We start from the raw sequence: 14670 nt of genomic DNA, 5'->3' as shown, positions 1-14670 counted from the left end.
ACTCTTTCCTACAAGCAGAAGTGACTGAAATTCCTCCTCTTCCCAGCTCTTCCTCTCCCAGAGATTTTACTGGTCATTTTAAAACACTGACCCACTAAGGACACACTGAGAACCTGCTCTTCCAACAAGAGGGTTCAGCACTAGAAGCGTCTCACTGGTCAGGGTAGGGGATTTCAGCTGCCATCACAGATGAGGTTTAAAACCACATTTTCATAACTGCCAGATGTCTGTATTGTTACTGACCCCACATCTCCCACCCCAAAACAAAGAAAGCAACTCACCAAAGCTCATCCACCACTCGCACCAGCACGAAGAAGGTGTTCTTACTGACTCGCTTCTTAAACGTGTCTGGGAAGTGGCAAAACTTCTCATATGTTGGTTGCAAATTAAAGAATCAACTTAATGTGGTAAGACCAGCATCAGTGCAGTTAACAGCTGCCTTGAGGAACACCACAATAGTACTGTTCTGTCTTGGTTTCCAGAAGATAAAGGACACTGATGTGGCTATAATTAACATGGTATTAAGCTGCCTCCAGTTGCAGGTAGGCAGGGGTGTGAGGAGGTACTTACACCGTGCAGGATTGATGCTAGAAGAGCAGGTGTACCCTGAAACTGTTTTCTCTAAGGTGTAATTTAATGAGCAGCACTCCTCTACTGAGATCTCCCCAACTGGTCTGTGACATCTGGTCTCAAAGGGGCTCAGATGTCATGTCTACCTTCCTCACCGCCCAAGGAGAATGGTGGCAGGGGAGACAGCACAGGCTGAAAAAGCTTCTGCCAGGTCGACAAATGGGAAGAGAAAAAGTTTATGAGTTAAGTCAAGTATTGAAAGGGGCCTGCAGGAATCCCCCAGCCACTATTGTCAGTGACAACTGCTCTGCAGTAAGATTTGCTGTGTCCTTGGCCACAGGAGCACGGGGAGCAGCAGCTCTGCTGCAGATGGCAGTGATGATCTGCAACACAGGACAAGGTGACGTCAGGCTCCCTTTGACGTGTGACAGGACCAAAGCCCACGAGGCCCTTGCACTGCCTGAACCAGACACTGAGCTGCTCAGCTGCCAGTGAAGGGAGCCACGGGAACAGAGCCGAGGCGAAGGAACTGCAGGCAGGGTGCTCAACAAGAAGCCCTCTCCGTACTCAGCCAGAAATGCTAATGCTCACCCAGCCACACAGGGGCCCTTGTCTTTTAGCTGTTAGAAGCTCAGTTCAGAACTGGGAGGCCAAGAGGACATTATCTTCTGTGCTGCATTTCTTGTAATAAGAGAGAGAATAGGTCTTGATGGCTCAATCATGTCTAGTATTGAACTACACCTGCCCAAGCAGACAATCCCCACGGCCCCTCCGGAAGGCAGAAGGCACCATGATCCCCATCCTACAAAAAAGATGTCCCAAACAAATGACCAATTTCCCGGTGATGTACAATCATAACTGCTCTTCTCCCCTGCCAGGGCCCTCAGGATACTCTCAGGGCAGTACCTGACCCTGTCTGGACCTGCCCAGCAGCATCTCCCACTGAAGGAAGTCCTGCTTTGGACACCTCCAGGGCACATATTACTGACCACATTCTCAGCAGGCTTTTGACCAAAAAACTTGCCACCAACTCCCTCCACAACGACTTCTCAGCTCTGATACCAGGTGTGGGTGAATTGCCACTCATTTAAAAGGATATCTGTACTGCAGCTTCTTGATGAGCTCTTCAGGGGTAATAAACGTCCTGTATGTAGTCAGAAAAGCTTCACAGTACAGCACCAGATCTACAGAGAAAGACAAGAAAGCCTCAGTCAACCTTGCTTTCAGGAAAAGGAAACTTACTGTAGGGTTGAATCCAATCTTATAGGAAGAAGACATGGGCACAGTTTGACACAAATGGACTTTACAGAAATGTTGTGCTGTTGTTTCTTACCAGCAGATGGACCCTACGGCACAAGAGCCACAGTGAAACTGTCCTGAGCCCATCAGCCTGGTTCCCATTTGCAGCACTCTGGGCTTGGTGCTTCACTTATGTGACCACCAAAGGGGTCAGTGAAAAACACCTGCTTGTGGGACAGGAACTTCCAATAATGGTTCAAGGGAAAATGTGGTTTAGACCTTGGGGATGCTTTAAGGAGAAGATCTAATGGGGAGACGTGGGGGCTTGTTCTCTGTCTGTACTGCTTAGGCAGAATAAGGCCCTGAAGAAACACAGGGTCATTCTTTCCTCCTGACCAGGAATGCACGTGTTCAATATGATGCTGCAGACCCTCTTCCTGTGCTGTGTTCCAGGAAGTTACTGGCTGGGTTTAAACCACAACACTGCCCCAGGACAGTGTAAATATGAGATTATTTTCAGCCAAAAGAAAACTAAATCACACTGCAAAAACTGATGCTATCATGACCACGCCCTGCCACAACACAGATGCTGACACAGTGCATGCAGTCAACTTGTTTATTAATCTGCAGCAGTGGGTGCTCCAGGCCCCTGAATCACAAAGGCTTTGGCCATTGTCATAGGCACAAAGGGTGGAATTTGAAAAAGCAGGAGCTGCAAAGGGGAAAGAAGATTTCGGGTCAAGACTGCAGTATATTCAGTCCTGGGCAAGGCCTGGTCACTGCAGACAGCAGTGATCAAAGTGGAAACTTACCAGCCCCAGTATAAAACCCGTCAGCCCTGCAGGCAGCATGTGCAGTGGGATGGCACGTTGCCCCAGTGCACTGCAACCACTGGCAGAGCATTGATAGTGCAGATGGGGAGAAAAAGCTTCTGCTGTGCCTGCCCAGGCTAGGCTGTGCAGGTAAAGCTTGTTTCAGCCAGGAAAGGGATCACCCCACACCCATGTGCTCTAACATCCATCCACTGTGCACGGAGGGTGGGGAAGAGCAGGGCATGGTGTGACGGTTGTGCCTCTCTACCTGCAGTGTTTCTCTTGGCAGAAGCCTCATGGAGATGCTACTTCCTGGTGCTCTTAGATCAGAAAGCTGCTGCCTTTTGGTTAAAGACAATCATACATAAGCTCTAAAGCCCAAGGCTGGGTGGTCATGTCAGGGGTGAGTCGCCAGCCTCATCCAGCTGTAATCCTGCACTCACAGCAAGTGCGTGTGGCTGCGAGCACTTAACTGACCATGGATTTTATAACTAAAGACCACAAGTCTCTCTTTATCCCCTACTGCCTTTAGGTTTTTTAGAGAATTCAAATGGACAAGAAGCATCATGCAACAGGGCGCGGAGTTACTTTTATTCTGGGTTCCCATCTGCCCAAAAGGCAACGTGAGGTAATACAGCTGGTCTGCTCTGGCACTTGAAGCTGCCAAGAAATTCATCTTTAAAGGAAAGCCTCTTAACTATACCCCTCTGTGCCGTTTGGCTGATTGATTTACAAGCCCTGAATTCCTCTCATTGTAAGCTTAATTCATTAACCCTCTCAGTCACCCAAACACTGGGTTAGCATAGCATGAATTCCTTCATGCTCCATTCAGCTCAGCGGCTTGGCAGAGCCTGTGAGGCCAAGCTCTGTGACTATTCTGAGCTCCCTCCACCCAGCTGCTCTCCCTGTCCGTGCTGCTGTGTGCTTAAAATCCTGCTCTAGTTGTTCCTAGTCTTGAGACGTTCTCCAGGGCTTCCACCTTACTGCTTGTAGCACCTTCAGAGCTCCTCATTCATGACCTGGAGGTCCAGCACATACCCCTTTAGCAAGTAGCTGTCTTTCAACAGGAACAATAGGGAAGTTCTTCCAATGTGATGCTTGCTCCAGAGAACAAGCAAGAATAAACCAGAGCTTCTCAATTCCAGTTTCAGCATTTTTATAAGGGGTATTCCCACCATCTCATTTAGACTATTGTTTAAAAGATACCTATCTAGCCTTGGTGCAATCAATTGCTCCTCCTCTCTAGAATGGTCCTCTCCGCTTGGATTCAATGCCTGATGTAAATAGGGAAACATTGCTGTCAGGGGAAGGATTTTCTTGCTAGCTGAATGGTGCTGGTAAGTAATTGCAAACACCTTACGCTACAGTAAAACCCCTGCCTTTTAAAAATGCACATGAAAGATATCTCCCCTTTGGCTATCAAACCTCTGAAACATGAGCGCTGAGTGGTTCAGTGGGTTCCTTGCATCCCAGGAGATAAGGAGATCAATTCTGGTTAAGGCCATCAGCACAAATGTGTTTGGCAGGGTCAAAATCACTCTCTGGAAAGACTGCAAAGGCTGCCTTTGCCACACGTCTTAAAAAGGAGCTGTTTCATGTGGGTGGTGATTGGGTTTGGAGAGATAAAGTGGGGTTTTTACCAATCTAGAGTTAATGGTTGCTAAACTCCCTTTTCTTCCCCCACATCTCCTTCCTTGTACTGTGGGTTCCCTCTCTGAACTGGTCTGGGTGGCCACCAACATGCAAGTGGTACAGAGTGGGACCGGGACATGTTATGTTGAAAGTAAGGGGTGTCAGCAGGCCAGCACCTGAACAGCTTGCCCAGTGCTCATGGGTACTGAATTACACCCAAACCAACTTCCTCCTTTCCTACTTTGATGCAAGTCACTCCAGCACCTCCTACATCACCATTGCCCTTAAGTTCAAAGAGCAAGGAGCACCTCTGAAAGCAGGATCCATGCCACAACAGGCTGGTCACATCTGCACTTGGAGAAGACAGTAGCCTACCTCGGCAGGTACAGAGACACCAACACAACACTGTCACCAGCCCCACTGATGCGCCTTGCCTTCTGGATCAGGGCAAGGGCTACGAGGAGTTAATACCACCCCTGCTGCTAAATGGAACAAACAGGCGCTTATCCAGCTTACCTCCATTTCACCAGAGATAAGCACATCCCTCCCTCCCCTCGCTCACAAACCCAGTCCTCTCCACCCTGGCCCAGCCACAGCACGACTGCACAGGCCACAGAAGACAAGCAGCAAAAGGCCACGCCAGGCTGTGCTCCTCAGCCCTGCTTTTGTGCATCCACTGTACCTTTCCTGTCCGTCTCTGTGGCATGCACCAACAAAATGTCTCCAGACCCACCACGAACATCTGGCCCATCATCTCCCTGCAATGAGAACAGGAACACGTTAGGCATGGCCCAAGCTCTGGTTTACCATCTCTGGGGTTCAAGCTCAGCAAAACAACTGGCAGAGTACACAGTGTTCCTGGCACTGCTTGCAGCGCAAGCTGGGACATGGTCTTCAATGCTGGGCTAATCCTGGAATTTGAATACAGCACTTGGTGTCCCATATGAGGATCTGGGCTGATCCTCACTCAACTCTCCAACTTCTCAAGGCCAGGATGTGAAGCTCAGTGAAAGCTGAACCTTCTGTCCACAGAAGATTGAACAGAAACGTCCCACACTCCCAAATGCTCCCGGAAGACCATTAATGGAGCAGTAACACTGTGTGAACTGTCCCAAAGTGCAGGAACACGTACCCCAGAGGCTGTGAGGTGAGAGGTCATGCATTCAACATGCATGCTCCTGGAACATCAAAACCTAGCGAGTTAATTCCCTAATCTGGAACTATTTGGCTGGAGGTCACCTGAAGTGATCCAATAACCAGGAGCAGAAAACAGCCCTGATAATGGCTTGACCCCTGCCTTTCTGCTCTCTAAAAGCATCTTTCTTCTAGCTACTGTAATTCACAACTAAAAATATGCCAAACCAATCTATCACTCAGCCAGCAGCTCCCACGCTGCAGGAAACAGCTCGTGGTGGCAGTTCTATAGTGTTTCAAACATATAGACCATAAGGAAGAGAAAAAAGAAGGGCTGACAGATCTGCTAGCCCAAATGTTCAGAAATCACTAATTTTTAATTGTTTTTTCTTTTAAAGGAAATATTTCTGCAGGGAGACTGGAGTCGAGCCTGGCTCCCCTTACCAATGTCTGTCATTTTAATAGGCAAAACACAAAACCCCACGGATGACAGCCACAGAGCAGCTATGTCTAAGATGTGAATTTTGCAGGTGACCCTCTGGCAAGATTCATTAAATACTACTTAAAGAATGAGTAATAGCTTCTCACTCTCTCCTGCACATCTCGGCTGACCAAAGAACACTCCTAAAGTGCCAGTAAATGGCACATTCTCTCTGTTTTTCAGCCTAGCCCCCTGACACTCTGAGAGCTTCAAAAGCCTGCATATTCCCCTCGAGCTGCACGTCAAAGACAGCTTGGTTCAAGAGCACAGTGAGCAAAGCTGTCTGGGAGTGCACCCAAGGCTAGAAACAAAGACATTTCTCAAATACAGGAACAGTCACTTCAGCTGCTCTTCCACATGAGTAATATAACATCCTGCTCAGGAAATCTGCTAAACCTGCCTTCCTTCTGAAAGGCCAACACCATAAACCTGCACCTGGATTTATTGTGCTCAGCTTCCCAGGTGCTTCATTTCGGGCTCACACAGGCTGAAGAGGTGGGAAAGAGCAGACTGGGAAAAGGGCATGAGATGCGTTGGTTTTTAGACAGACATCTCACATGTTGTTAAACCCCCATTCATTGCTGATGCTCCCTGCCTGCACCAGCATCTCATACTCTCACAACAGCTGCACACATAAAGCTTCATACCACTTCTGCTGTAACCTAGTTTTTCCTATCAAATAAAAGCTGATGCCTTGCTTGTGCTTACAGAGAAACAGGTTTCAACACAGCATAAACCCAAGAGTATGAAATCAAACCCTGAATGCACCTACCTCTTGCTTCAACGTTAACCTAGCCATAATTTCACTGTGGTCGATAAGGGATAGCTCATCTACCTCTTCCTCCAACTGTGATGATTCCAAAGCATCTGGTGACTGCTGCTGCCTGTAAAAAAAAAGGGGAAATATCCATCAGTTTCATTGCCCATCCAGGGGAAGAGATATTGGGTCCACTCGAGCTCTCGGTGTACAATCCTTCATTAAATGACAGTAAGTACACGGACAGTCTGGAGGTAAACCTTCTGCAAACAAGCCCAAATTCCTAGCTCGAATTCTGCTGCTTTGTGCATCTCTTGAAAAAGAGGAAGATGAACCTTTAGGACCTGAACACTTGTCTGCCTGTGCACTTCTGGCAAACAGGATTTTACTATGCCCTGCTAAGTATACACTTCCATGTCTCCTTAATCCACCAGATTTTTAGTGCACACAAATCTAAGCTCTTCCTCAAAGGTACAGAGACTGAGAATACCCTGTACATATGTATCTTGGTCAGCTCATGACCCACTGTGCTGCTACAAGGGGGGATGACAGGCTCTCTTTTTGCAGGAGGATAAAGCAGAAAGCTAAAGCAGAAAGCTCTGACCACTCTTTTGGGTACATCCACAATGCTAGTATTCCTACTCCCAAAGGCTGGTTCTCTTGTGCCTGGACACATGCTCGCTGTGCTGGTATTCCTAAAACCCACAAAAGTATGCATGTTCTTTATAGCTTTCCTCAGGCACAGGCCAAAATCCTGTGCACCAGCCCGTACTTCGAAGCAGATAGTGAGCTCTGCAGAGCACTCTTGTATTGTCTCCTTCACTGCAGGGATTAAAACCCCCAAACCAACTGCAGGAAAATGGGGGAGGGAAGTTGACTGTCACACACAAAACAATGCCATCCTCTATTTTTGCTTTAGAAATGCAATTGAAGAGCAATCTCAAGCAGCAGGGAAGCACTCCACTCCTCCTGAAGCCCATCTGTTACAGCCTGCACCTCTTCATTTACATAGACAAATGATAGCTAAGAGCATTAGGAGGGAAATAAAGCCTCCTGCTTCGAGGCCCCAGCCAGCCTGTAACTAGCAGGGTTAGGAGGAAATTCCCCTCTGGAAGACTATTTCCCAGCAGTGAGACAGACTTTTTTTTGCACGTTTCCCTGGAAGCAGAACAGAGCAGCCAGTGTCAATGACAGCACTGCCAATTAGGGGGGCTTAGGAGGGCTAACACAGGCTGTATTAACCCCCACGAGCTCCCCGAGTTAAGTAACAATGCCTTGCTGGGACCTTCCTTCTTCAGCACGATCCCATCGCTCACCAGTTGTACAAAGCATCATGTGTGCCTCAGGTTTAACGAAAACTGAGGAGGTTGAGGGCAGAACAGGCAGCCCCAAGGATGGTTTGGTAAAGGGCAGGGCTCATGGGACGTTGGAGACTCTGTACCGTTTGAGGCTGGGGAGCAGGAGTAGCAGGGGAGTCGGGCTCACCTTTCAGCACCATCTTTGCCTTCCTTCCCCATCGCGCTGCTGTTCAAAGTGGAGTCTTTGGAGTGGCTGTCTTTGACAGAGGGAGATTCCTACAAAGAGAAAGGAGGTTTCCGTTATTACAGGGAGGTCCTACACCCCAGCCAGCCTTGCATTTACAGTCTGCCTGCCTCTAAATGGCCCTTTACTGTAAATTCCTACAGAGCAGTTAAAGATTGATGCAAGTTAATGCCAAATGCCAGGAAAACACAGAAGTTAATCAGACAGGAAATTTGGGAGCATCTCTGGAGACTAGTGTAATTAGTACTGTTTGCTTTTAACATTGTGAAATGATGCTGAAAGTTACAACACAAGTCAGCTGTTGTCTTGGATTTTAACCCTCTCACAACTTATTTTCTCCTCCAGTCCTTACTGTTGAAATACTTGCCTTCTACTTTAATCAGAATGGTTACAGCCAGCTCTAAGCTCTCCAGTTTCAGTTCCCCTCTTGATCTCAGCCCCCAGAACACCAACTGGCCTTAGGGAGCGGATGCACACTGCCAATGCTACCTCCCTTCTCTCCCAGCAGAAGAGCTTACACAGTGATGCAACGTTTCCACTTCACAATTCATGGCTGTGGAAATGAGGCTAATGCAAAAAAGCAGAACCATCTGAACCTGCAGCATGGAACAGCAGGTAGAGACCTCAAAGCAGAGATACAGCATTTTAAATTAGCCATTTAATAAGGAGACAAATAGCCATGAACGACAAATGGGAATATTAATCTAACAGTGTTGGAGCTCAGAATTATTTAATATCATGCAGACTGAAACTTGGAAATTCAACCTATTGAACAGACTGGATTAAAACCCCCTGCATGCTATCCATTCAGCCTGGAGAACACACTGGTGAGCTTTGGGTTCTTGGTGTCCGCAGAGTTTTTCCAGACTACATCTGTAAAGCTCTTTGCTTCAAAGTTGAGAACCAGCCTGCAGCTGCCCAAAAGGATGGGCCTGCCTGGATGTGTCTCCTGAAGGGAAATGATGGGAGCACTATCTCTTGGCATATTTAACATCAGCATGGATAAAGGTCTTGGAGACATCCTGTAGGAGATGTGCCTTCCAAGACGAGGGCAGGCAAAAGGATCGCCACAGACCACTGCTGCTGTTTCCTATGACCCAACAGGAAGACGGAATCTCCCTGCAGTGGAAAACGCCCTGTGTCTCCTCTAGGAAATAGCTAAGATATGAGGCTTGAGTAAAGGAAGAACCAGAGTGCGATTACAATGCTAAATCAATCACTTACTTTGTATCCAAACGGTGAAGGAAAAAAGAAATAATTCAGAGCTCAAGGCTTTCTGTATTAAAATAGGGAAGCCAAAGCAGTTACAAGAACAGACACGGCCCCAGGGTGGTGCTGGTCAGGGTGCAGCTTTCTGGAAGGGAACCTCACGCAAGCAGCTCCAAACAGACAGCGAAGTGCAAACCAAACAGCGCGGCAGGAGAAGCCATCCCTATCTCTGGCCAAGGCTCACTGTGACCCCAAAAGCATCGCCTGCTCTCCACTGGGAGCAGGAGGCCACCCAAGCCAGGAGTGGGCAAGCAGAGGGACCACCAGCAAGGGAGCCAGGGCAGCAGGATGGACACAGGAGCTCCACGGTGCGCAGAAGAGGCCGGTGCCAAGCGCGTCAGCCCCAACGTGAACTCAGCATGCACCAGGCAGCCCCTTCCCGGTGTCCTCTCCAGGTTACTTACTCCTTCAGAGCGAGGGAGTTCCCCGTTGCTCTGGCCAGAGGAATACAGATTGACGTATTCACCCTCACCAGCCTCCTCACTGGCGTTTTCACTCTAAGGGAGACAGGATGAAAGGACATACGTGATGGTGCTCCCCGCCAGCACAATGTTAGTGAGAGAACATGCCCACGGGCTGGGAGGAGAGGTGCTCGCGGCGGCTGCTGTCACCTAACTGGGAGCCCTTCCCTTGGCTCAGTGGCCAACACCAGCCACCAGGGCTGTACTTTACCAGGGGTTTTAAAGGACTATCCTGAAGGCTGCAGCAGGACAGCAGCAGGCACTGCTTTGCAAGAGCTGCCGTGGACTCCATGCGAGACTGCGAAGGTGTAATATGCACGTGCAGATTTCAAGATTACAGAAGCTGAGCATCCAGAGCTTGACACACAAGTGCCTGTCCTACCCGCTCTGTGGTCCTGCTGCTAACTGCAGATCAGCCCTGCAGCCCTGAGGGTATCAACTATACCTCTCAGACTATGACAGAAGCACGGACTAGAGCCATCACGCCAGGCTAAACCAAACTTGAGGGCTTCTGGGCTGTAACAAGGACCCAACACAAGAAGATCAGCCTCAAGGTCAGGTCCAAAGTGGGAAACCTGATCATTTACTCTGCAATCAGTGTTCCTCCTCCAACCTTTGTGAAGAGGCAGCACTACCATGCACTGTGCTGACAGGAATCAACTCTAGGCTTTGCAGCAAACAAAAGAGAACCAGGTGTTTAAAAGAGTAGCTGTAATGGACAAACCTGCTCACTGATCTGCAAGACTGATCTGGGACCTCAAACCAGTAGTGCTGTATCAGTGTGGGAACAGCGTTAGTCTAAGTTCACCAACATGTGATGCTCTGCACCAATGTGCACTGCCACCAAGCACACAGACAGGGCTGCTGGGAACTGGGAAGAGCAGGAGCCTGGAGAGAGCAACAGGTTTATTGCCAGGAGGGACAGAGCTGGACTGCACCCGCTGCTCCTGGGGCTCACCAGTGACTTAGGAGGGAGCAGCAATCACCAAATCCCACCGCAGCAGAAACAGCAGGACGTGAAGCACCTTTAGGAGCTCGTGTTTAGAAACAACCAACACCACAAAACACTCCTTTGCCTTCCTCAGCTTTGTATTACAATTGCAGGAAGCTACAGCAACTTCTCCTCTCCCCTTCACCAGCATTTGACATTTCGTGTTTCCTACATGCGTGCTAACATTTTCCCAAACCTGATGAGGCTGTTCATTTGCTCTAGCCACCGTTTTTTATATGAAATTACCTCTCTGCAATTCACACACACATTTGGAAACGGGACTAGATCACATTTAGCATGTATTAATACAAGAGACATTTTCTTTTAACAAACAAATAAACGCAGCCTTGCGTTAAGGTGCGTTATCTCTATGGATAGTCTCACCGAAGGCGTCTGGAGAGAATCAGTGAAAGAGGTTTCAGAAGGAAGGCAGACAGGAGCATTCCCGTTAAAGCTGCTCTCCTGAGAAGAGGAGTTTGGCACATCCACAGTGCTGGGAGACTGGCTGGCTGCGGCGGGCACCGCTAGGTCAGAGCTCTGAGATGGATGGACGGGCGGAAAAGGTGGGGTGGAGCAGGAGGAGGAGGTAGAAGAGAGGAAAGGAGGTATGGAGACTTGGTTGTGAGGCACAAAGTCCTGGGAGTAGGACCTAAACACAGATTTGTACTATGGGGATGCAGAGACGTACAACACAAAAACAAGGAAGATGGGGAAAGGAAAGAGACAGACAAAAGAAAAAGTAGTTAGATTGGCAGCAGCGTAGCAGTGACAGCACAAGGCATTTGTAGCACAGGCACTGCCAACCCCAACAGAGGCAGCTCTGTTTTATTACCCACACACTAAAGCAGGAATTGCTACCTGGGACACATCAGCCAGTTCTTCCCAGAGACTTGTTCCTGCACAAACAGCAGCTCGGCTGCTCATCTCAAAGAGGGAACGTGGGCACCAGGGTGTTTACCTGCAGGTATCCAGCCTTCGCTAGGCAGGGTTTAAAGTCTGGGTATCTCAGTCCTGCTACTGACAGTGACCCTGAAAATCACTTGAGTGGATGACAGGATGCGAAAGCACGCAGAAACCATGGCTGTAAGCATGCTGGAAATATCTAGATAAAGAACTCCGAGTGCTTACTGCTTTTCTGGGATTTTCCACAGGATCCAAATTTAAAGATGCCGTTTGCTCCAGCCCTGTAATTTAACAGCTACTGTGTCAAGTCTGTTCCAGAATACACAGCTCCCAGGGAGGAGTGGCTGGATACTGTCTTTAAAGTTACACTGAAGGATAAAGGAGCTTACGTTGCTGTTCCTTCCCATTTGAAAAACACAGGGAGCAAAAACGGTAATTGCCCTCAGGAGCGATAAATTCCTTATCAAACTGAGCCTTTAATGCAGTGCCTCAAAAAAGTCAGCTGAAGAAATGAAAAGAGATCATCTGCGTAAAGCTTTATTTCACTATCTCTCCTAATCATCAGATTACTGCTCAGATAATATTAAACAGGGTGCAGTGGGAATATATTGTGCCAAGAAAAACAAGAGCAACCCTCTGTCTTTTTAACATCTGGTGCTACTAAGGTTTACCATCAGGGTTAAGTCCAAAGCAAAGCTGACACCCAGCAAAAACCAAAAAAAGACAATAATGCTAAACCTGCTGGGGAGGAGTTCACTTTAAAACCGGCGGAGCTCAGCCACTACTGAGACCCGTGTTGCAGCCAAGTGGACCAAAGGAAGAATCACATCATCCAAACAAAACCCACGCTGAAATGGAGCTGTGTCAGTTGCTCCTTCGCGTGATCTGCGGCAGGAGGATGGTGCATTATAGAGCTCTCCAGAAGCACAGACACAACGTGCTCAAACCAGGCTGAAAAGTGACACCGTTGTGATGTGAAAAGAAGGGACAACAAAGGCAGGAACCGGAGAATTCAGGCTACGTTGTCTCAGGAGCCTTAAGCGGGTGATGAGAAGCAAAGCTTAGTCTGTCACCTGAGCCCTGGCAGCAGCATCCAGTCCAGCAGTGGTATTTTTGTCTCTACCTAGGAAAGACATGAGCTTAAAAATCTGAACTGAGAACAGCCTCGGGCCAGAAACCTGGGCAAAAAAAACCTTCTCCACTACAAAGGAAAGAAAACATAAAGGTCAATCGCTAGACTTTACCTTCCACCACCTTAATCCTCAGTGGTTGCCCTCTGCTGTGCGTGGAGTCCGGCAGTGCTCTGGGTGTATTCTGGGGGCCCCAAACAAATTGCAGGCCATAATACAGAGGAGCAGAGGGAGATGCTCTGGAAAGAGAGCTTAAAAGACTACTGGAAAATAATTAAAATGCAAATCCCTACCACATGCCTGTGGCTAAAAGGAGACTGGCTCTAGGACAGGCTCCTCTCTCTTCCTGCCTGTTTCTTTCCGGATGAGCAGCCCTGGCTTCAGGGCCACCGTCAGCTTTTGGTGCTGCCCCAGTAACAATGACAAGTCTAATCTCTGTATTTACTTTCTGCCCGGATAAATGCTCTACATTTATTCATTTTCACTTGCAGGGTACAAAACACTAAATCCCCCATAAGACACCAGGCCCATGACATCACCTTGGCTCAGCAGATCCATTGTGCCTGCCCCGTCTCCCTGGTATTTCATGATCTCAGTGGTGCTAATATGCCAACTGTTGCCCCAAGCCCCAGGCTAGACACCCCAAAAAAGAACAGGAGCAAAGCGGATGGAGAGTATGTATCCCACCAGCCACCACTGCAATGGCTCAAGCAGGCACTCAACAAAGTGCTGTCCTGATAAGAAGATCCTCTGATCCAGCTAAGCAAATAGTTTGTTCAAACAGAACCCATGTGCCAGCTCCCCTGGTGCTGGGCTTCCTGCTCCCACATGAGACAGGCGGCACATGCTGTCCCTCACTTTGTACTTGATGGACATCTTCCACCGAGAAGTCCCTGGAGTTTTTCCCTCTGACCTGTTGAAACCAAGAGAAGCAGCCAGGCCTTTGGAAAGCAGTGGTGGAGCTCACGCAGGACAGGAGAGAAAGGAAATCACTGTCCTCAGTCAAGTCACTCTGGGCCAGGCAGCACGCTGCAAAGCTGTCACGCTATGTGATGGTGCTGGCAGGGTTAGTTCAGGCCAAACGCTGGCCAGGAGGCTCAGCAGCTGAGCTGCTGCCTGGTACACTGCCTGCAGGTTGAGCTAGCTGCTCAGGGACAGGAGTTACTGCTGCTGGGACACGAAAAAGTCACACAGCTTCTGCCTTGCACAGTTTCAGAGACATTAATCCCAATTTAAAGGCAATTTAGACCTAAATATAACATAACATTGCATAAATCTTTAAAGTTTGACTGTGGATACGCTACTACTGACAATCACTGTACATTGATTTCTCCTTGGTCTCATCAATACACCTTTCTAAACAGTATTTTGGCATGAGATGTGTTGAAAACGCTGCTTTAAGGCCCAGGTGCCCAGGAAAACGCATTAATCTTCATTATGTGATCCGTGAACAATCATTTAAGGACGCAGACATGCTCTCAGCGTGCTGTTAACAAAGGGAACAGCGCAGAGAAGCCTTTGGTGTGCTGGCATTAATTAGCCAGGCTACTCTCAACTTCCACTCCTGTTGAAAAGTTGCATCTTGTGGAAAGTGAGCCAGGGAGCCCCCGCCTTCCTTTGGAGCCTGCAAGCAGCTCTGGAATTCCAGCTATGCAGCCGTGCTGGGACAAGAGCCAAGAATGAAGCATACTTTTAAAGGGGAAAAAAACACCCTGCGGTGGAGATGATGTCCATATGGCACCCATTCCT

General features: G+C 48.5%; 1 protein-coding gene across 1 annotated transcript in view; it reads right to left on the bottom strand.

The window, feature by feature from the left end:
- RAPGEF1 (Rap guanine nucleotide exchange factor (GEF) 1) overlaps window positions 1-14670 on the bottom strand; it is an 80279-nt gene that overhangs the window by 3904 nt on the left and 61705 nt on the right. The window contains exons 11-15 of the mRNA XM_010023987.1: window positions 8111-8199; window positions 6641-6752; window positions 4936-5011; window positions 1670-1754; window positions 282-374 (exon numbers count right to left, since the gene is read on the bottom strand). Of these exons, the coding sequence (XP_010022289.1) occupies window positions 282-374; window positions 1670-1754; window positions 4936-5011; window positions 6641-6752; window positions 8111-8199 (455 nt within the window). The remainder of the gene's footprint in view (window positions 1-281; window positions 375-1669; window positions 1755-4935; window positions 5012-6640; window positions 6753-8110; window positions 8200-14670) is intronic.

Source organism: Nestor notabilis, unplaced genomic scaffold (genome assembly GCF_000696875.1).
Source record: "Nestor notabilis isolate BGI_N333 unplaced genomic scaffold, ASM69687v1 scaffold10701, whole genome shotgun sequence".
Classification (NCBI taxonomy): domain Eukaryota; kingdom Metazoa; phylum Chordata; class Aves; order Psittaciformes; family Psittacidae; genus Nestor; species Nestor notabilis.
Note: the sequence above shows the minus strand (reverse complement) of the source record. Positions and strands in the feature narration are given on the sequence as shown.